The sequence below is a fragment of the Paraphaeosphaeria sporulosa genome (genome assembly GCF_001642045.1).
Source record: "Paraphaeosphaeria sporulosa strain AP3s5-JAC2a unplaced genomic scaffold CC84scaffold_4, whole genome shotgun sequence".
NCBI lineage: Eukaryota > Fungi > Ascomycota > Dothideomycetes > Pleosporales > Didymosphaeriaceae > Paraphaeosphaeria > Paraphaeosphaeria sporulosa.
The window spans coordinates 2,124,015-2,145,238 of NW_017253363.1; the positions used below are offsets into that span (position 1 = coordinate 2,124,015).

The 21,224-nt window shown below is 52.1% G+C and overlaps 8 protein-coding genes across 8 annotated transcripts; 4 read left to right on the forward strand and 4 right to left on the reverse strand.

The window, feature by feature from the left end:
• Positions 1–3,415: 3,415 nt before the first annotated feature.
• On the forward strand, positions 3,416–4,827 carry CC84DRAFT_1242817 (uncharacterized protein; the record flags this gene model as incomplete). The annotated part of the gene is made up of 5 exons (XM_018184094.1): positions 3,416–3,448; positions 3,517–3,735; positions 3,793–4,087; positions 4,136–4,291; positions 4,348–4,827. 5 exons carry the CDS (start codon positions 3,416–3,418, stop codon positions 4,680–4,682), a joined length of 1,038 nt encoding a protein of 345 aa, XP_018037719.1. The 3' UTR covers positions 4,683–4,827.
• Positions 4,828–5,963: 1,136 nt separating this feature from the next.
• On the forward strand, positions 5,964–7,030 carry CC84DRAFT_1175181 (uncharacterized protein; the record flags this gene model as incomplete). Its single annotated transcript, XM_018180136.1, has 4 exons — positions 5,964–5,996; positions 6,068–6,277; positions 6,366–6,816; positions 6,882–7,030. 4 exons carry the CDS (start codon positions 5,964–5,966, stop codon positions 7,028–7,030), a joined length of 843 nt encoding a protein of 280 aa, XP_018037720.1.
• A 1,182-nt stretch (positions 7,031–8,212) lies between these two features.
• On the reverse strand, positions 8,213–9,262 carry CC84DRAFT_1088440 (uncharacterized protein; the record flags this gene model as incomplete). Its single annotated transcript, XM_018174252.1, has 1 exon — positions 8,213–9,262. A coding segment is annotated over one exon (1,050 nt), but the record flags the coding sequence as incomplete, so codon positions are not given.
• A 449-nt stretch (positions 9,263–9,711) lies between these two features.
• Positions 9,712–11,624, reverse strand: CC84DRAFT_1258488 (uncharacterized protein). Its single transcript, XM_018184833.1, has 2 exons — positions 11,570–11,624; positions 9,712–11,440 (listed from the first exon to the last, which is right to left on the reverse strand). The coding sequence occupies exon 2, from the start codon at positions 11,303–11,305 to the stop codon at positions 9,908–9,910; it is 1,398 nt and encodes a 465-aa protein (XP_018037722.1). The 5' UTR covers positions 11,306–11,440; positions 11,570–11,624; the 3' UTR covers positions 9,712–9,907.
• A 1,914-nt stretch (positions 11,625–13,538) lies between these two features.
• CC84DRAFT_1258489 (uncharacterized protein) lies at positions 13,539–14,579 on the reverse strand. Its single transcript, XM_018184834.1, has 2 exons — positions 13,773–14,579; positions 13,539–13,719 (listed from the first exon to the last, which is right to left on the reverse strand). The coding sequence occupies exons 1-2, from the start codon at positions 14,224–14,226 to the stop codon at positions 13,703–13,705; spliced, it is 471 nt and encodes a 156-aa protein (XP_018037723.1). The 5' UTR covers positions 14,227–14,579; the 3' UTR covers positions 13,539–13,702.
• Positions 14,580–14,811: 232 nt separating this feature from the next.
• On the reverse strand, positions 14,812–16,848 carry CC84DRAFT_1117641 (uncharacterized protein). The gene is made up of 4 exons (XM_018175499.1): positions 16,298–16,848; positions 16,013–16,228; positions 15,779–15,965; positions 14,812–15,730 (listed from the first exon to the last, which is right to left on the reverse strand). The coding sequence occupies exons 1-4, from the start codon at positions 16,798–16,800 to the stop codon at positions 14,966–14,968; spliced, it is 1,671 nt and encodes a 556-aa protein (XP_018037724.1). The 5' UTR covers positions 16,801–16,848; the 3' UTR covers positions 14,812–14,965.
• A 774-nt stretch (positions 16,849–17,622) lies between these two features.
• CC84DRAFT_1088485 (tannase and feruloyl esterase) lies at positions 17,623–19,197 on the forward strand (the record flags this gene model as incomplete). Its single annotated transcript, XM_018174256.1, has 2 exons — positions 17,623–18,346; positions 18,395–19,197. The coding sequence occupies 2 exons, from the start codon at positions 17,623–17,625 to the stop codon at positions 19,195–19,197; spliced, it is 1,527 nt and encodes a 508-aa protein (XP_018037725.1).
• Positions 19,198–19,452: 255 nt separating this feature from the next.
• CC84DRAFT_655556 (alpha/beta-hydrolase) lies at positions 19,453–21,041 on the forward strand. Its single transcript, XM_018187025.1, has one exon. It carries the CDS (start codon positions 19,709–19,711, stop codon positions 20,636–20,638), a length of 930 nt encoding a protein of 309 aa, XP_018037726.1. The 5' UTR covers positions 19,453–19,708; the 3' UTR covers positions 20,639–21,041.
• Positions 21,042–21,224: the final 183 nt, after the last annotated feature.

Consider the following 21,224-nt stretch of genomic DNA (forward strand, 5'->3'; position numbering starts at 1 on the left):
TCCTCTCGAACTTCTTCAGATCTTTCCTACTCATTAACGAAGAACACAAATCATCTCTCTTCGTAAAATTTCATGGTTCCAAGTGTTTTCCAAGCCCGACCATGTCCACAAAGCACGCAAAGAGTCATCGAACGTCATCCTCGGCACTAGCTTCTCCCAGCCACACATGTACCTTTGCAGCGCCACCAAATATTTTCCTATCAGCCACATCTGCATTACTTTCTCTCTGATTTTGGCCTGGTTGATGCATACATGATCCAACGAAGACCTGCGATCACGGCCTGTCTTTTTCAGGCGACACAGCAACGCATGCAAACTTTGTGTAACTTTGAGCACGTGTCCGTGGCAGATCCAGTCAAAGTCGTGATCCGGCTTTTCCCAGCAGTAGCTGACAACCTCGTAGGAATGTGCGAGAGAATGGCAGCGGTGAAGTTTGTGAGCATGAAAATTCCGGATGTTCACAGCCTTTATGGGTCGTTGCCGGCTGTAGTTCAAGCACAGCCGCCAATATCGTTGTCTCACCAGTCTGTTGTGCGATCTTCACCAGCCAGGTACTACGAGTACTCTCCAATCAAGACCGAGTTCAAGAAGCAAGAAACTGTGAGGGAATTAATGCACACACTCTAAGTTCTACAACGCGTGCATGTCGCAGGAGTTCTTGAACACGACATGGGATCCTGGGTTCAAACAGTCCTCTCGGTAGGAAGATGCTTTACTTTCGTACAGTTCAACGTAATCATGTACCTCCTTCTAGATTCTATCTGCAGCGGTCATAATTTATCACAAGGCTCAAGTGATAAGGAAACACCGATCTTGGAATGTATTCAATATCAAACATAAGAAAGTTTGCTCATGTTGGTTTGGAGAACTACTTCACTCGTCTGCGTCGCCGGCCTCGTTGATTGGATGCGGTATATTTTGGAAGATAAAATGGATAGGATTCCGCTTTCGTATTTGGTAAGCAAGGACGGTAGATGAAAGATTTTGGACGCTGGTTTCTTGTGTTCGTACAAGATGTACTACGATGAACAACAGCACATAGCTTTATGGCATCCATTTGTAGTGATACGTGCAAAAATGATACTTATATCACGTTAGGCGCGACCGAATCACGAGGGGAGATAATATGTATGGTAGATGAAACAGGGTAAACTCTGAAGCAAGTTATCTGGTCTAACTTTAACTGGGGAACATAGCTCATGTCTCAAAAAAATACCTCAGCACGTGGGGACTTATAGCTGAAATACTATGTACGCAATCAAAGTCTTGTAGTCTCCTGTGTACGATTATACCTATCCGATGAATGTATTCATCGAATGAACCTTATTCTGGACGGGGATGTGTGTAACATAGTATTTCTAGGACAGAACGTTCTATTATATAAGACTATAATATCGCTTCATCAATTTGGTGCATATGTCTTTGCTAGAGCCTAAACACGATACTTAATACGGCGATACAAAGAGCGAGAGAAGTCTTTCACCGCAGAATGTAGTTGCGCCGCGCCATCACAACATCGGACGGAAGGATGAGTGGCACCTGCAATGTTGTACCGAAATTCTTCGTGAGATCAAAGACTTGAAGAATAGTCCCCCAAATTTGCACAAGCGGATTCGCCGGCGGGGCCAAGTGTAGTGGCTTCTCCTGCAATCTCGCTTTCCATTCTCAAGGCTTCCGGATCGAAGCCGCTCTTCGGATTCTACGTCCATATACGGTGTATATCGTCTAAGCAGCCAACGCGTCGAATCACGATATTCACCGCGGACACCATCTTCAGCGATAGTCACCGGCCAGAAGATGGACACATGGACAACCTGGCTCGCGGGAGGATGCTTGGTGGAAGCCTGACTTGCGCTGCGGAAGATGGCTTAAAGCGCATTTCTTTTGGATACTTCAAGATACATCGCGCAGGTCAGGAGAACGGCCACGGCCCTGATCTTCGCGACAGGCCCGGTGCCACTATTTCTTACCATCCCCGCCCAGAACACCGGAAAATAGGTCGTAGTCAAGCACACGTTAACCTCGGCGCGGTTGTTTACTTACGCTTATGGGAAGAGTGCCGATGATCTGATAGTGGAGGAGCGGTACAAAGCGGACTTAAGCGATGCATACGTGGGGGCAACATGGTGGCGTTGGGGTGGCTTGGAGGATGAGTCGAAAAACAAAAGGCTTCACGCATTTGCGAAAGGAACGATAGGCCTTTGGTATAAAGAAAATGTCGAAGAGCTCGAAAAGGAGGGTGGAGGTTCGGTGAGCCCAGGGGACAGCTGGTATTCGAAGTTGAAGAATGCGACAGGACGTGCGATGTCGAAATTGACTGAGTAGGCATTTGCTGGCGAGAGCCATGGCAATTTCTGCTTCGCACTACTGTACGTGGGATACCAACACTTCGATGGCTGGCTATCTTGTGGCTGCTCAAGCTTTCGATACGAGCGACATGCACCTTTAATGTGGGCTGAAAGCCATTCGCGCTGGCAACACGATCGTTTTGCTAATCTAAGCTTAGAAGACTTGTAGGCTGCATCTAATTCCTTTGAAGTCGAACTGAATGCGACCCTGCAAAGGTTCACGACTGGATTGGGCTTCCTGGAGTCGTCGCACGGAGCAGAAGTCGAAGGTGGACATTGCAAGCCTTCGACCTTCTTGACAGAGCACAGGGGTTATTTTCTTGGCAGTCCATCACTGCACGAATAATATTAGCTCGAGCCTCCTTCGTAGCGGATAGCAATAGGGTTGACCTTAAAACACAGCATATGCCTGTTGAACATGTACGAGGAGTGTTGGGACGCAAAAAAGTGAAGCGACCAACATCCGAAGCGAGCGCTCTTACATAGCCTTTGGGATCCGACCTGCGCGGGAGACATCGAGTTCGTACCGAAGGCGCAGAAATTTCCTCGCCCGGAAGGTGATGGGCCCGATCATCAATCTTTTGTATGCGGTGCGGCGTGGGCGTGCAAGGTTCTGAAATTGTGTGCATCATTCTTCTGCATAGAGTAACGCCACTTTCAGGTATATTAAACTGTGTTTGGATCCCAGACAGAAATCTCGCTCACCACTAGGCTAAAAAGACAGCGACCTGGATCTCGGTTATCGGTACGAGATCATACAGAGTTCAGCCGATTATAAAACTCGCCGAGATTTGGTACCTGCATGTATCGTGTTGGTGGCAGGCAAACACGGCATAAGATTGATCCGCCAGAGCGGTCTGGCAATGCATCCAAACCGATAGTGTCACATCATCCATATGAACGAATGATGCATCGCTGAATGAACCCCTTCCCCAGATTGTACCGCCTTGAAGGAGTTACGCCCACCGTTCGAAGGCTTGCGAGATCCATTCTCCTACTTGGGTTGGCATTTTATCGTCCGCGATCTAGTTCTGCGCCGACCATTGTATTCACGACTGATCTCCACAATGGCTCAAGGTGCAGCGCCAGAGGCTGTAATTGTAGGTACTCAATCCGAGAGACGCAAGAGCTTCGCTGCTGGTTTTGGTTCTGACTTTCGACCATAAAGCCCATCGAGGCCACCCTCATGGCACTTGCTATAATGCTGGCCTCAGGACGCCTTGTTCCACGCGTGTTACAACATATACATCCGACCACCAGCGACAGCTTCTTGATCGCATCGATCCTCAATATGCTCGCACTCTTTATAACCGATACTATGACCTACAAGTTGGGTGGCATGTCTGACGCTGGGCCCTCAGAAGCCGACCTGATCAAGCTCAAGAAAGTAGGACATACTGTATCTTGGAAACTAGGCAAATCGTGCTGACAGCTGATACTCCAGGTGCAATTCGCCGGCAACTACTTCTACGATACGGGGATATATCTTCCCAAGTTAGCGATAGTAGCGCTTTACTACAGACTGATTCCACCTACCATGCCTTGGTTACGAAAAGCGCTTTATATAGTGAGCGCCTTCGTAGGAGCAGCCATGGTGACGACCTGCTTCTTAGACACATTCTGGTGTGGTCGTCAAGTGTCTTCGAACTGGTCCACTGATGAAGAAGCGTGCAATACCTTCGCCTCTAAGGAAGTGTTCCGGACGGATTGGGCACTTAATGTCACGTCAGATTTATCGAGTGGGTCTCCACGGTGTCATATTGAGAGTCACACTGATGTCTTTACAGTTTTCACACTTCCTTTTCCGCTTCTATACAAACTCCAGCTTGGCCGGCGCCAGATCTGGGGTCTTGTCATAACTTTTGGGCTTGGTGTTATAACCATATCTGTCAGCGTTGTGCGGTTCGCAACCATTGAGGTGATCCAGGCTTGGACGAACGTCTGTAAGTCATCGTACCGAATAGTATCGGCGCAAAGACCAGCATTGACACTTGTGCAGATGTGCTTTCAATGGCCGAAATGTCCGTTTCCATCATGGTAGTAGCTCTCCCTTCGATGCGATCATTCCTCCGCCGCGGCTCCCTATTTTCATCTAAGAAGACCTACGGGTCTTCGACTTCACGAACAGGATACGGAGTCCAGACACCGATCGTGACCTTCGGGACTTCAGGGAGAAGAAAAGCACGGATAGACGATATCTTGGACGACTCAGGGAGCGAGGTCGAGCTCAATACAATGCAGAGAAAAGATGTCATTTACGAGACGAAACAGGTCAGCGTACAATTTTCGAATTCGCTAGATGAGACGGACTTCTCTAAAGGAAAAAATCCATGAAGGTTCAGGAGGCGCGCACTGTTGGTCTGATATGGACCTCGGGGTGTCAGATTAAAAGCGTATCTGTCATGGCCCTAGAATGGATCTGGGGCAGGTCCCCGATACCAGAGGGCCAGGATACCCTAAAGTGCTGCATCGAGTGGATGACAATAGGATGAGGACTTGCGAGGCACTACATTCTTCAAATTAATGGCCTGTATGAGTAAGGTTTGCAGAACTCCAGATACCCGTGGCACTTTCTTCAGTGCGCGATGTATTTCCTTCTCTTGTTTGAATGATGCACACAACGAGCTCATTATCCATGCACCTCTGCACGTGCGGTGTTTGAGCGTCTACGCAGACTCTCTCCAGAAGCACGGAGGCCCAGGAATTGGCAGTGACAGCCCGAGGAACGATCACTCGATCCAAGCGCATTCGGGTCCGGGGGAAGTCGTCCCGCTACGCCGCACGGCACGATCGGCATAGCGCCGATTCGGTCCCACTCTGATTATGTGCAGGGTATGGCAAGCGACCCGTTTGTCCCGCGCTTATTCTCCCGCGGAGGAACCGTGTTGAGCCCTTCATTCCAATACAATAGTAAGCGTGGGCGCACTCAGTGCATGGCGTCCTCGTGTTCTGCGCTTCGTGCGAGTTTGTACACCTTGATTTCTCCCTCGAATGTGACCACCGAGGATCGACAAACAACTCACAACTAGTTTACGTCCTTCACCATAGCATTGCAGGAATGAGACGATATTCAAACGGAGTGCAGTAAGATAAATGCCAAGTTGATTGATATTTGCCGCTTGTATTGCAAAGGGTCCAGGGGCGTGGTTCACCCGTCGAAACGACCGAGCAAGGTCTGCATTGGAACACACCACATTCTTGTGGACCTCCCCTGCCGCCTATGGCGTCTGATCATTAGTTGGAACGCCGTCCCCGCGCGTGTGTTGCAAGATAAAACAACCATCAAGGTATAGTCCACGCAGTATATACAGCCCGTGCAAGCGGTTGGTGGCTATCGGACGAGGGAAGAGGTTCCCTTGTTCCCCAAGAAAATTTCATTGTGTGTCTAGATTAGCCCTGTTCCATGCAGGGTCGGTTGCGTGTTGCCGCGCTCATACGACTTATCATGGCGGTTTGGTCGAGTACGTACAGGCCAGGGCATGCAAGGCTGAGGGTCCCTACAATACGGTCGTGCAGGCCGCACTCCGGTTAAAAGCAAGCCATTGAAGTTACATCCTCAATCTTTGTGTCTCCTTCTCCCGTTTTCTCCTCCTGCAAACCGATCATTTAGTCAAGATGGCTTACTTCATTGACGGCAAGGACTGCATGGTAAGTGGTAGTGGATTCCCCATGCGTATAGTGGCGATAAGTTCACCGCCTAACACCATGCGTTGTATTAGATCTCGGAATGGATTTTGTTGATCCTCGCCTACGCTTTTGTTGCCGCGCGCATCTACACGCGTCTGATCAAGCTCCGTGAGAAGTTGAACTGGGCAGACTGGCTGTTGATTGCCTCCGCGATTGATGCTTTGGGTCTGATAATATGCGACACTCTCACCTACCGGATGGGTGTGCTAGATGATTATGTACCCTCTGTCAAACTTTCCAAAGTAAGTTCTGCTATTTTTTCACTTCTCCAGATGAGGATTTCCCGACAGACTCTTACAAAAATATGCGACTTGCACTCACAATTTGCAGATCTCGTTCTCGTCCAACTATTTCTACGACTTCGGCATGGGCTTCCCTAAACTCAGTATGCTAGCTTTCTACTGGGCGTTCTTCGACTTCCACGCTAGGCCTGCGATGCGCAAGATGCTTTGGGGGTTCACTGGCTTCGTCATCATCTGCTACCTGACCATCCTCTTCGACGACACCTTCTTCTGTGGAACACCGGTCTCAGTTCAATGGTCCCAGGAAGACGGCGCTTGCTCTGTCTTCTATGCGCCTGAGCCATTCATCCTGAACTTCACCCTCAATCTGGCATGCTACCTTGTGGTATACGCCATTCCCCTGATTCTGCTTTCCCAGGGCATTCTCAGGGCTTCGAAAGGCGTCACTCTTACGTTCGTGTTGGGAGGTCTGACCATCGCGTCCAGCATCGTGCGTTTTGTCACCCTCAAAGTGGGCACCGGGCAAGAGAATCTCGTTTGTAAGTTGTCGATGCACCACAAGATCTGTCAACACAACAAAAAATCTGACATGAAGTTCCCATAGACCCTCTCAGTATGCTCGAAATGGCGCTCTCGATCATTGTTGTCGCGCTCCCCGGCCTTAAGCCACTCCTCGGAGGAATAAGCGGCAACCACTCCGGACCACACGATTCAGTAGAATACCGGGATGAATCGAAGGCAGGCATGGCATAGAATTTTGAATAGTTTCGTAGGCGACACTTTGGGCAATAATACTCGTTGATGAAGAGGAGAAGAACATTAGACTTTGTCGTTGCATAGACTTCTATGAAAGAAAAAAATAGAACATCCTCTAGCCGGCATACTTTCACAAATGCTTCAATCGGCTTCAACTAGTACCGGTGCTCAGCGATGCTTTGCAAAAGCCGTTCACACTACGTTGATCGAGCTTGCCGAATGAATGTGAAAAATACACTTCGCCATAGCGCACTCAACCCGGGAACCTATTCATAGAAGGACATAATCTTCTAGATTGAGCGGATGGACTCCCTCCAAAGTGAAGCAGGGTCCAATATACTTGTATCCTACAGTTGCGGTCATTCTGTGATCCGTAGAATTGTAAATTGATTCTCTGTGCTGAGATGGACATAATCGCCGCAATGCCAGCCTGATAGACGTGAGAAACCTTTTGGAGGGTAGTCGGATCCAGCTTAGAGCGGGAGGATGAATTATCAGATCCCCAGTTTCAATACCCACCGTTCCTGCAGCGAAAAACGCATCTCCTAGACCATGGACTACGCAAATCCTGTGGTGAGCAAATAGTAAGTGCAGTGCCTGCTGCACGATGTGTTGAAGAAAATAGTCGTAGTCTCTCGTGTTATTATTCAAACTTGAGCCCCCAGGAAGATTTGCAGATCCAAGGGACGACTCTGAGCTACTAACAGTTCTTCCTTCCAGAGAGTCAAGATTTCGGCTATAGACTTCGACTAGCGCATTGTAGAAAGCTTCGTCGTCTACACGTGGAAAGTCTACTTTCTCTGCACTTATGTACTTTTCATCCACTCGATCGTGATCATAGCCTAGGGGAAGAAGTAGACGATCACGATCATCAAGGAGCACGGTGTGTAGAAGATCCATCATAACCTCATGTACAGGTACGGCGAGTGTGAGTCCTTTGGCGGCTGCTAGGACTGCCTCTCTGAGCGACGTAATCAGACTCGTCACCTTTCCAGACATCGCCGCAGAGACCTGAACATATCTCTCACCTTGGTGGAAAGGCTTGGGAAATGCACCAGTAAAATTGTGGTCGTTTAACGCGTTCGCGGTGCTTGGGAGGTCCCCGCGCAGGAAGTGTCCGTCGATTATGTGCCTTCGAGTGCGGGTTGCGGTCCAATTTGGCACCCAGGATGGTAAATCAGGATCTGTTGAAGCTAGTGAGCCGAACGAAATTAGATGCTGGAGTATGGAAGCCCCATGCATCTTCCAGCGCGACGTATCATGGTAATATATTTGTGCAATCTCCATGAAGACCGCGGGCCATGGTTTTGAATAGTCGACTTCCGGTAGAGAGAATGGCCGTTCGAAATTAATCATACCATAGAGAGCATATATACGGTCGTGTGGCATCACGCAATCAGCCTCGTCGAAATCCCACAGAAAAGGAAGTAAATCGTTCTCTTGGACACTATCATATGTTCCAATATGATCCAGTGTTGACTTAAATCGAATCCTTAGTGTTGGGAACGGCGGATTAGAATGTGAGAGACGATGTACTGCGTTAACGAAGGTACTCCAGCTAATTTTGTGGCGCCCGCACCGAACAGTCTTGTTACGACCAAGGGCCGCTTCCTGTAATATCCATCGCCTTGTGAACCAGGGACGTGCGAAGAAGGCGTTGAAGATCCGAACGCTATCCTTGCCGCACATAGAGTTGAGGACAAAAACGCTGTAGTCTCCTATCCCTCCTGGTCTTACAGTGCGGCGAGCGTCAATATATCTCATAGCTGTAAAAATCTTTTTGATTGCATCATCTTCACCTTCCCCAAGCCAGATATGTACCTTAGCAGCTTCCGAGAAGATGTCTCCCATCAGGCCCACTTGAACCCGTTTCTCCTCATTATCTTTCTGGTTCAAACAAATCGCATCAATCCAAAGATAGCGAGTCTTGTTCTGTTTTCGGAGAGTTCGTAGCATTGTATCGACGTTTGCAGTAATACCCAAAGTCCACTGGCCGTCGCAGACCAATGTATGCGAAAGATTTGGCTCGCCCCAACAGTACGATACCGCTTCATAAGAAGGAGTATCGGCACTCCCAAGGAGTATATCAAAGCGGTTAACGTCTGTAAGCCGGATTTCCAGTCTGGTGTTGTATGTTCGCGCCGGTAGCAGCGAAATCACGCGAATATCACTGAGCGACTTCAGAGGTTTGTAGGGGTATCCCCGCAATTCTGGGCTTTCAACATCCATTCTCAGACGGTTCACCTGTCGACAGAATGCAAGGCGTGGACGATGATACCTCGGTAGTCTTTTGAAGAATTTCAGATTTGATGCTTCTTTAGGCTGCTTTGCCTGTGCGATAAGGTAGCACTTGGTGGAAAATGATGCGATTCGATAACGTGTTGTTATGGGAGAGGCCGAGCTATTTCGGTCTCGCAAGGCTGCGGCCGAACAAGTTAGAAATAAATTGTGTATCTGGGTGTCTGAGAGAGGCTGAGTAAAGCGGGGTGAAGCCAACTTGAGACCTGAGGCTGAGATCAAGCAGGCGGTACCGGTAGCGGACTCGGCCTCGGTAAAACCAACGAATAGTAGAAGACTTGCGTGCATTACCCCAACGCTGCGTACATGTCCGAGCATCCTCCCCCGAAAATCATTTGGATAAGTGCAATATTCATTCTCGACGTCATCAAGCGTCTTTTGCGGCCGCAAGATATCTCAAGATGTACAAACGACGGGAAATTTTGAGGTTAGCACTTATCTATCGCCTATGACAGAGTATAGGCCGTACGGAACGGTCGCACAACCTCCTCTTGCAGACAGTGGTCCCGAGCAAGATTCAATCATCCGTCGAATGATCCGCCTTTTGCAACACCATACACCAGACATCATCGGATACTAGGTAGCTCCAGATTGGCCCATTGACTTCCTTGACTTCAGCTTTTCCAACAGCGCATCCAGACTCTTCTGGTCAGCCTCGAAGTTATCGTCGTGCTTGTTGGTTATCAAGTCGTCCTCCAGCTCTTCGATCCAGCCCTCTATCTCGCCAGCATCATCCGCCTCAACCCAGTGAGTCGGCAAGATCCCATTATCAAAGCTGACATATCTTTGGGGTGAAATCCTAATGCCACAGCGGTCGCGGTATTCTACCCCGTACGTAGCCTCGTCTCCCCATCCCGAAATAGTATCGAATCGGAAGTCGACTAGATTTGGCAAGTCGCTCGCAATTCGGTCCAGATTCTGGCTCCACTTCCCATCGTACACGAAACCCTCGCACCAGCTGCCTCCATATTGGTCGGGCATCTTGGTCCAATCGCGCGTCCGGGGCTTCCACGTAGCCAGGTTGTTGGCATCGATTTTGATCCAGGAGGCAATCATGCACTTTTGCAGGATGAGTTTTCGTAACGATTTGATAGCAAGAATCCAGTCGATGTCGTTGTCGTGCGCAAGCGTGTAGTAGCCCAGAGCCAGTGTCTCGAGCTTCGGAAAGGAGATACCGCTAGGGTCAAAGTAGCCAGGGAAGGGGCCCCAATTGTCCGTTTGGTGATAAACAGACAATGCCTTCAGATGGGTGGAGATGGGTGCCAGCCAGTCGGAGCAGAGGTACGCCGGGAAGGTTTGCAGCTCGATTTTGGTGTAGTCGTGGTCGGGTCCATGCTCGTTGAACTCCTGGGTCATAGATATATGCAGCTCTTCCAGCTGGCTCATGACGTCGCGGAAGAGATCGGAAGAGGAGAAATTCGGGAGGGGGTAGTTCTGTAAGTTGATGATGGTCATCTTACGGATCTTCCTGTTCTTCCCGTCTTCGGCCCTGTCTCTGATGGCCTGAAAGATGAGCTTCAACATATCTTCGCGCTGTGTTTTACTCTCCGCCAACTCCGTGTCAAGGTGGTCGTCGGCACCCACACATTCTGGAGTAAAGCCGATCTCGACCGAGTCGAGGTTTGGGAATCTTGATAAGGCAGCAAGGGCTTCCTCAAAGTCCTCGCCAATTTCCTCGCGCTCTCTGAACGTGTCGAGGCCAAGGTCTTCAATGACTGGCTGCGTATGGATAATTGCGTGGCGGGGTACATGCCTGAGAACGTCATGCTGGCTGATGGAGTTCCAGGAGCTTATATGCGAATGCTCGGGGGAGACGAACACGTCCTTGAAGAGCTCAGTCGTGGCGTGCTTATTCAATGTCTTGCAAGACAGTCGCACGTTGGTCAAGTCTCCTTTGTCACCGACTTGCTTAATCACATTCTGGACTAGTTCTGGTGCAAGACCAAGGAGTTCGGGACGGGGTTGCGACGACATGATGCTGTATGCTCGTCGGCTGCTGAATGGATAGTGAGCTGCAGCGAGAAGGGAACAATGCGGACTTTATGCCGGAGAGTGATCCTTGAGAGACATACGAACGTTGCGATCCAACGCCGGATTGCTAGGTCTTGCCTGAATCCTTCAGTCAACAGCAGACGCTATACCCAATTCAGGCTTGCCCCTAAGAGGTTCAGGCAACGCAGAGATTGTCCATACATGCTAGACCAAGTATGATAAAGCTTGATGAAATTAGATACAGACCTCAAAATTGCTGATAGAATCAGTTTTACTGCGATACCATCATTCGATTTTAACAGCTGGAGGTGGAGGAGAAATGAGTGTGTTGCTAGCGCGGCTTACCTTGCGGTAGCGCGTCATTTTCGTGTTGTGTAGAGCTACAAGCGACGTCAGTCTCCATCTCGACCTCAACGAAACGTACATAACATTTCTGCTCGATTCCGCTCTGACGTCTCCATTTAGTTGGGACTGTAGTCCTTGCGATACCGCGCACATCTTTCCGTCTTAGTCTGAGAACAAGACCTTTGCAATTGCGTTCCCAGCCCTCTCTACATTCCACCTGGGCGGGCACTGGAGTGCCCACCACTACTCACAACGTACCTCTCCTCAAACCAATGCATCTGCACGCACAGCCTGACAGCACGTTTGAAACTGATACAGGAAATCGTCAGCTCTCCGCCTGTTTGCACTATGTCTCATCGCGACATGCTTCTCCACAACCCTCGTCTCCACATCCATCCCCAATTTCGCTATCATTGTGGGCCCATCTACCTCCCCGCTCTAGCAGTAAATCCATACATCCTCTCAATCCACCCAACATGGCCCTTCCACTCAGGCCTGCGCGTCCACTCCACAACCGATTGATGGTCTCTACACCGATAGCCGTCATTCAATGCATAATGCAGCACGTAATCCGTGCCTCCCAGCCTAACATCCGCGTGGCACATGATCTGCTGCCGGAGGAAATTAGCGCAGTGCAGCCCGTGCTTATCTCGCAGCCACTTGCTCAAGGGTACCTTAGCGACGAGGGGGTGGCGGATGTGGTCCTGAAGAGGCCAGCGTTGCGTTTCTTATTACAAGAGGAATTAGCTCTTAGGAACGATCACCGACAGATAGTGTCGGAGGCGAAAATAGGGACACGGGGATCATACAAGACAGTGAAGCGACTGGTACATGTTCACCTGATACACGTTCTCGCCTGGATGTTCATGATTCTCCAGCGAGGCAGCGAAGCCTGCGTCAATCGCCCATACTGTGGGTGCGGAGACTACGCCGTCGGCTGGCTTTACTCGGTCACTTGCATGCTCATACTGGTGATCTCTGAACCAGAACGAGTGACATACACTGCAAAAATCCCATCTGAACATTCTCCGCCTCGTTGGTCTCGCGCATCAGATCGATGTTCTCGGTGAAGAAGCTCGCCTTGTTGTACCGCACGGGGCTGGAGCTTGCGGTCTGTGGACGGTAAATCTCGATCGTCGTTGGGGTAAAATAGATGACGAGTTACACACATGAAGCGGAGTCGGGATCAACCGCGCATGCCAGCCACGTGAAAGCGAAGATGAGGTAGACCGCGAAAGCCGCGAGCAGGAGCACGGCTTCGAGGACGAGATAGAGCAGTACTTGTCTGCCATGGAGATGTCGGCAGCTCACATCGCCATGATCCACTAGCAGCGAGTATGCAATGTCACAGCGCGTCGACACGCAGGGTGCTGCTTTCTCTCATGCGACCCTCTAGTTTCAATGAGATGTCCGTTGTCCAGGCGGGATGGAGATGAAAATCCCAACACCCAATTACTATGCGTACCCAAAACCGTGCCCCGAGGATCACACGAGCAGACTCACCAGGATTCTTTTGCTCTTGCCGGAAACACCAATCTGGCTAGTTATACCCTCACAAGCCTGACTCCAACGTGGGTCCTTAACTACACGAAAAGCCCCGACCTCAGCATCCACGATAGGGTAAGCAAAACAACATTCCTGCACAATTTGTGCCATGGTAATTCTAAGATGATATGCATGTAAACACATCTCACATCAGCACCTTTATCTCCCAACAGAATCGTACGAGCATACTGGTGCTTGGGAGGGGAGTGCGGAGGTCTAGTGAATATCCGAGTCGGGAAGGAGCTTCAGCTGGAAGAACGGCAGTGTAGAATGTGCTTGGCCAGGGGACGGGAACTGTCTTATCAAAACAAGTAATTGGGTATTTGCTAGTATATCAGACAGATGGGGAAAACACCATAACGCGCTCGCTCGCTCAAAGAAACCACCACCACGCTAATCGTACAAGCATCGTTATCAAATCAGATCGTAAGCCTCCCCCCTAGAATACCTGCATCGCCTGCGCGCAAGCCGTCAAGCCCTCTACATCTCCTAAATGTGATCGTGACCTGTTCACACGTTAGCCCCTGTCCGATCAATGTCGCAATCAGTGACTACTTACGACCCAACGCCTTCCCCCTCTTCCCCAGTCCCTTCGCCGCAGCCTGCTTCGCCTTCGCCAACCGCGCCTGCTCAGCCGCCTCCCTCTCCAGCGCCTTGACGTGCTCTCTCGCCTCCCTAACCGCCGCCTTTGCCGCAAACAAGGCGCGATCGGCTTCCCGTTCCGCGGCCTCGGCGCTCATAACGCGCTCGCGGGCGGAGACAATGCTAGCGTCCTCAGAGCCGGTCTTGTGGAGGAGGGAGTGGCGTTTGTGGGGGGAAGTTGACGAGGTGTGGGTGTTGTGGAGGGAGGGCGACGAGGAGCGGCGCCGGGAGAACAGGCCGGAGCGGGTTGTGGGCGAGGTGGTCGTGGGTGGCGGAGAGGTGGTTTTGTGGGAGGAGAACAAGCCTGAGGAGCGGGTCTGCACTGGGGCAGGCGCCGGGGAAGGCTCACGGCGGGATCCGAAGAGAGGCATTGTTGCTGTAGTAGAACTTGACGTGTGTAGTGTAGGGGTGCTAGAAGCTGTGGATCAAGTGGACCGATTGTGGAGTTCGATTGGTCTTGTTGGAGATGGACTTCAACGGTTCCGCATTCAAATATATATGCGAATAAGGAGTCGGTGATGGGCATGACGCCTGTGATGCGCTGGCCAAAGCAGGTTCAGGGTCGTGGGGTCCGAGTGTGACGTCAGGATCAGCGCGTATCACGGGCGGGTGTGAGGTCATTGTCGCACGGCTGGAGCATCGTTTTATTGTGCGAATAACCCATCTCGAAAAGTTGGGTTAAATAATACATTGTGTAAACGTGATATCGAGATGCGAGGCGATGTGGGTCAGTTGTAAGAATGGGTCCAGCGATCCAGGAACTGGGCAAGAGCTAGTGTAGCTTATTTGCACCTCTGGCGCAGGGTACCGCGCCGAGTTCCGAGCGGAGGTTCTTGGTGTTCCGACTCTGCCGCTGGAAGTCAAAAGACCTGCAACAATGAAGGTTCTCGGAGGGACCTTTGCCATCGCAGTGAGACAAATGACCAACATGCGCGCATCGCTCACGGAGAACACTCAGTCACTAAAGTTATCGTATATACTACAGCATGTCCCCCATATGATACAATACCCGCTGAACTCCAATGTATGAATATGCCAACACGTCCAATGCCCTGTATCGTTCCCAAAGCGCCGATGTATGCAACAGACAAGAAGACGACGATGTCAAATCTACGAACACTGCGCCTGGCTTTCCGTGCCGCTCGACATCTTCCCCATCGTTTTCACCAAAGAAATGGCCATAACAGCGCAACCAAACGCCATAACCGCCATGGCCAGGTAAGTCTGCGAGGTGCGCTTCTTACTCAGCTTGATATAGCAAAGCGGCGGCAGTATGTACGCTAGAGCACACGCAGAGGTGGCACCGAAAAGTTCAAAAATGACGCCCAAGTCGCAAGTGAGAAGAGAAAGCGTCATGGCAGACACGACAAGCGAAGTAGTGAAAATCATGTGGCGGTTTGGTTGGTACGGCTCGTCAGGAAACCAGTAGTTGTTCATAACCTCCCGGCAGACAAAAGCCTCGAGCGGAAGCGTGGTCAACATGTTCAGTCCGAAGCAGAAGCGCGCGATATTAACGAAGACATTGTCGTTGGGAAAGTTGTTGAGAACGTTGCCTTGGGTTTTGTCGCCGAAGGTGAGGTAGCCAAAGTACGCCATGACGAGGCATGCAATGAGAGAGATACCAGTACTGTAGTGCGTAACACGGGCGAAGCGGTCGATGGTGGGTGTGCGCAGGGAGCCGTATATGAGGAGGGAGTTGTGGTGGCAGACAAAGGCAAAGGATATCACGCCTACCGCTTCGAAGATGCCTGGACGAATTACGACGGAGCCTTCTATTTTGCCGCGGGACTCGGGAGGGACGCGGAAAGACTGCGTGATTACGGTGACGATGATGATGGCCATGCTGACCATGGCAAGACCACTGGCTTTTGCGAGCTGGAGGCTATTAGTCTCCAAAGTCACGCTGGACTACGGCGAACTTGCCTTTGCAATGTCCCGGTAGAGGGACAGAGGATACGAAATGCCAAGCACCAAGAGAATAATGATGGCTCGACGGTTGGTGAGGAGCCACAGAAAGGACGTGTCGGACAAGGAAGGAAACAAAGCGTCCAGCACCTTTGGTATCGTGTCTCCTACAATGACGCAAAAGGCCATCATGCCACCAAACGCACTGTAGAGTCAGCATCCACCTCACGTGGAATATTCCGACGCACGTACAATATCCATTGCGCCAACGAGATGGCCACGAGCCCCGACTTCCCAAAGCAGTGTTCGACGGTGGCCTGGAAGGAGTCGGTGCCGCTGAGCTTCGAGTTGATGACTATAAGCTGTATGGTCCAGTCGACGGTAATGGTGAGACCGATGAGCAGGAGGGTGCCCGTGAGGAGGCCCGCGTTGTGGAAAGCATAGGGCTGGCCGATGATGCCTGCGCCTCTGCGTCTTGTCAGCGCCCATCCGAGCCGCAGCTCTTTGCAGTGCGCGTCGCCAGACTGTTGCACTCACATTATACTGTTTGCCATGTTCATGAAGGCGCTCCGCATGTTACTTCTCGGGCGTGCGCTCTCCAGGTGGTCTTCCGGGTTGAATGCCTCGGACGCGACCGTCACGCTCGGGGCCTCGATGCCTGTGAGCAATGGCAAGCGCTGTGTCCGTTCCCGCCCCTGGTGCCCCGCCTCGAGGTAGTCGTCGCCCTCCAGCTCCACCCAGTCCCCGCCCGGTGCATCCCCATTCATGCTCCGGCGCGGCTCCTCAAAGCGCACCCGGTTGGGCGTCCGCGGCGCGCCGTCTGGCCGGGGCTGCGCAAAGGATGACTGCCGCTTGGGCGGGCCGAAGCGGCCATTGGGTTCAGCGCCAGGCGCGGGCGAAGCCGACGACTGGCGTGAGCGCGACCGCGATACGCTGGCGGGCGACGGGCGGCGGCGTTGTGGGAAGGGCTGTATGTCGTGGCTGGGGTCTGAGTCGGAATCGTCGTGGTGCTCGTACAGGAGCTTCTGCGACTCGCTCATCGTGGCATCGTAAGGAGGGGCGAGGAGAGTCCAGAGGTCGTGTGTCGGAGGCTCCAGCTGTCAGCAACTGCGGCCGTGAATTCAGAAAGAGCATCCCCGTTCTCGCTAGCTACAACCGGAAAGGGCCAGGGTGTTCGCCGCAGCCGAAGGTACCCCCACGCCGAGGGCCTCCTCAGCCTCCAGCGACTTCTTTGAACACCCACGCATGCATGTCCCGTGTCTCATCTGGACTGCATCTCTGCTCGTTCCCAGCACCGACCTCGCACCACTGTACACAACATGTGCCTTGGTACCCCGAGTGCACCTTGGCACTACTACGCCTGCGACGGCGCCGAGTAGCGGTACAGATGACGTCCGCAGCAATGTTGCGCAACACTGAACTCGTTATCTTCAACGACCATGAACCGTCTGTTGGCGACGGAGACGAGAGTCGCTGAGGGCGGTTCAGGATCATCTGCCATGACTCGTGCCCTCGATTTCGCTCTCGCTCAACGACTCGCCCGCGGTGACGTCCACATTGACCGTCACGATCCCCATCCACGCCTTGCTGTGTCGAGGTGGCTCCGAACGCGGGCCTGAGACCCATTGCCTTCGCATTGCCGCTTCGGGCTGGTCAACATTGCACTACTGACGTCGACCACCTCTGATCTGCAGGGATCCCCGCACGAAGCCTGCTAGACGGACAAAAATGTCGGGGAAAGAGCATGATGGGGAAATGTTCAGCCAGCATCATGCCGACGCTGGCAGTGGGGGAAAATCTACATATTCGGCACTGGGCCTGTGGCCGACTCCGACGCAAGGCCTTCAAGGACTCACGCTACCATGGCTCGCCTCTGTCGCCTTGCAACGTTCTTGCTGGTCCAGGCTGCCGTAGCAGTTGCCGCTCCCGCACATATTTCCTCACACTGTGCCAAATTAAGATCCCTGTCCCTCGAGCAGTTCAACGCTTCCATCGTCAACGCAACGTACCATGCCGCCAATGCCTTCAATGTTTCCGAGACGTTCAACGACATCCCCTTCTGTGAAGTACAGGCCCAGGTACCGTATGGGAAGAACAATTCGCTTTCATTCGTCGTATGGCTACCAGATGAGTGCGATTACCAGCAACGTTTCTTAGCCGTCGGTAACGGCGGCTTCGCAGGAACCATCGACACGGTATCCATGCTGAAGCAACTCAATGCTGGCCTGGGGCTCGTCGTGGCTGGAGGAAACGGCGGTCACGAAGCCACAGGGAACACTGGAGACGGTTTTCTGCCCTTCATGCACGACCCTGGCCAAATTCGTGCTTGGATTCATGATGGAATTAGTCTCTTCACTAGCGCTGCAAAAGAAGTAGTCTTGGCTTATTATGGGAAAGCAGCAAAGAAATCCTACTATGCCGGATGCTCTACAGGCGGAGCTCAGGGATATGCTTTGGCGCAATATCATCCCCACTTGTTCGACGGCATCTACGCTGGATCCCCCGGATTCTGGTACAGCCACCTGATGCTTTCATTCTTGTGGAACCTACAGAAGACCAATGTAGGTGGTACATCCCTGAGAAAACGTCCGGGGCTGATAATAGAACAGTCGTCGGCGACCAAACTTAGTCAAGCGCAACTGAACTTCACCGCTCAGGCAGTTCTGGACACCTGTGATACATTGGACGGTGTTCAAGATGGGCTCATCGAAAACCCCCTGCTGTGCAATTTCGACATTGATTCGTTAGTCTGTGGAGGCTCCTCGGAACCTGATCGATGCCTCTCGCCTGATCAGATCGAAGCCGCAAAAGGCATTTATGCAGGGCCGCGGCGAGCTGACAACGGAGAAATTCTCTACCCCGGCTTTAGCTTCGGCAGTGAGCGGGAATGGCTACTGCAAGAGGGTTCCCTAGGAAACGAATACGCCGTGCCGGTGTTGCGAAACATGGTTTTCGATGATCTCAATTGGGATCCTTCAACTTTCGACTGGTCTACAGACGTCGACCTCGTCGGTTCCCGCGCTTCAGTCTTGATAGATGAGATCAGCGCGAATCTCACATCCTACCGACGAACGGGCGGCAAATTCCTAACCTCACAAGGCTGGAGCGATTCGTACAATGCCGGCGAGCTGCCCGTATCTCACCTAGAGGACATTCAAGCTCTTCTGGGCGGTGACATCAGCGATTTTTATCGTTTGTTCATGATCCCCGGAGGAGGTCATTGCGGTGCAGCGCAGTACTCACCGGAAGTCCCGGCAGAGTATCATTATCTTGGTCCTCTCATCGAGTGGGTCGAGGCCGGCACACCGCCAGCGCAGCTTCTCTCGTCAGACCCTCCAGACAAGAGCAATCGAACGAGGAAGCTCTGCCCTTGGCCTCAGACGGCACATTTGGTCGGCGAAAACGTCAATGACTGGAAAAATTATCGCTGCGAATGATGACGGGGTCTCGCCTTAGATGTCTAATGTGATGATCATTGTACCCATGACGTCTAAATCCTGGCCCATATATCTGCATGTACATACAGATCCTTGCGAAAAATGCATCCTATTTTACTCGCCAGTGCGCTCATGATACCCTCAATTTGGTTTGGCCACGTGCTCAGCCATATGGCTGATCGTTCCCTCAAGATGCGACACACTCATGTCCCAACGGTGCGACCAATGACAACTAGCGTCGGACCGGTTTCGGATGAGCCCGATGAACTTTCCCCTTTCAAAGCAAGGACGGACTCGGCTATCCCCAGTAACTCTTCTTTTCACGGACGTAGAGATAGGAAAAAGGAGAGATATATGACTCAATAGTCGTCCGTGAAGGGGTTAACGCAGAAAGACTTACGGCAATACCACTTAAGTCCATCGGTGCCCGTATACACCACGACATAAATAACTCATCGTCAACGGTACCTACTATGCAGATACCTCCAACATATAGAGATACCGCATTACCATGGCTACCCAACAACCCCAAAAAGTGACCTTCCTGTCCCACGGGATCACCCTAGTTGGCGAACTCTACGCCCCCTCTCCAGGCACCCCAACATCTCGCAACACCGCCGCCATTGTCATCGGTCATCCTGCCTTTGCCGTAAAAGAACAAACCGCTGCTACCTACGCCCGCCACCTCTCCGCGGCAGGCTTCCACGCCCTCACCTTCGACGCCGCCTACCAAGGCGAATCCGGCGGATCCCCGCACGGCCTCGAGAACCCCTTCCAGCGCGCTGAAGATGTCCGCGCCGCAGTGTCGTACCTAACTACCCTGGATTCCATCGACCCCAAGCGCATTGGCGCACTGGGCATCTGCGCGTCGGGCGGGTACGTCCCCTTCGCCGCGCAGACAGACACGCGGATTCGGGCCGTGGCCACAGTGAGCGCAGCCTGCATGGGCAGCGTCCTGCGCGACGGGCTGCAGCCCAAAGGCGCAATCACACGCGCCCAACTCACTGAGCAGCTCGCCGGCGCAAACGCCCTGCGCAGTCTCGAAGCTGCCGACGGCGAAGCACGCATAATGGAGTTCTTGCCGAAGGAGCGCAGCGCTATTCCCGCAGATGCGCCGCAATTGCTCAGTGACGGCTGGGACTACTACCGCACGGCACGAGGCGCACATCCGCGGAGCACGGGGACGTGGGTTGCGCGGAGTATGGATCTGTGCGCGAATTATGATAGTTTCCAGTTTGTCGACATGATCTCGCCGCGGCCGCTGCTGATGGTTGTGGGCGGAGAAGCGGATACGAAGTACTTTAGTGAGAGGGCTGTGCAAAGGGCGGGGGAACCAAAGGAGTTGTTTATTGTGGAGGGGAGGGGGCACGTTGATTTGTATGACGAGTTGAGTGAGAGTGGGCCGAAGCTTGCGGGGTTCTTTGGGCAATGGTTGAAATAGGATTGGGTGGGGATGTGTGACTTGGAGAGGGAGGGATAAGTGAACCAGAGGGAAACGAAAGGGGTGGTAGGGAAGGTCAAGATGGAGATGAAGGCAGTAGCAGCAGCAGCAGCAGCAGCAGCAAAGAAAGATAGAGGGAGGGTAGATGGTGGCAGAAATGGAAGTGTATAAGAGGGGATTGGGTCGAAGGAGTGGGAACAAAAAGCGAGACATATGGTCTCTTTGTTTTTGATATAACTGGAAGGGTTAAACATCTAGAGCAAGAGCACGAGGGCGAGGGCTGAGCCTGGGTTGTCTGGGCGAGGCGGTAGGATTGGCGATGTCGGAGCTGGAGGGTACGTGCAAAAAGAACAGCATACGAGTTGATCTGAGGAGACAAGGCAGGAACAAAAAGCGAGGGACATGGGGCTCGAACCCACAACCTTTAGTGTATTTCAGAAGGACCGAAAACTAACGCGCTACCTGGTTTGCTGTAAGTATGTGTGTCGGAGATGGTTATACAATCGGTCGGTCTTACCATTGCGCCAATCCCCCGATCCTTTGGGAGGTAACGGGTTGACTATTTAGTGTGGCAAGGAATATATAA

Excerpts from the sequence above, each read along its gene's own strand:
- CC84DRAFT_1258488 (XM_018184833.1), bottom strand. The coding sequence starts at position 11,305 with ATGTCGTCGCAACCCCGTCCCGAACTCCTTGGTCTTGCACCAGAACTA.
- CC84DRAFT_1258489 (XM_018184834.1), bottom strand. The coding sequence starts at position 14,226 with ATGCCTCTCTTCGGATCCCGCCGTGAGCCTTCCCCGGCGCCTGCCCCA.
- CC84DRAFT_1117641 (XM_018175499.1), bottom strand. The coding sequence starts at position 16,800 with ATGAGCGAGTCGCAGAAGCTCCTGTACGAGCACCACGACGATTCCGAC. Across the intron at positions 16,229-16,297 it reads AACATGGCAAACAGTATAAT|AGGCGCAGGCATCATCGGCC; the intron begins GTGAGTGCAACA and ends GACAAGACGCAG. Across the intron at positions 15,731-15,778 it reads TCTACCGGGACATTGCAAAG|CTCGCAAAAGCCAGTGGTCT; the intron begins GCAAGTTCGCCG and ends AATAGCCTCCAG.
- CC84DRAFT_655556 (XM_018187025.1), top strand. The coding sequence starts at position 19,709 with ATGGCTACCCAACAACCCCAAAAAGTGACCTTCCTGTCCCACGGGATC.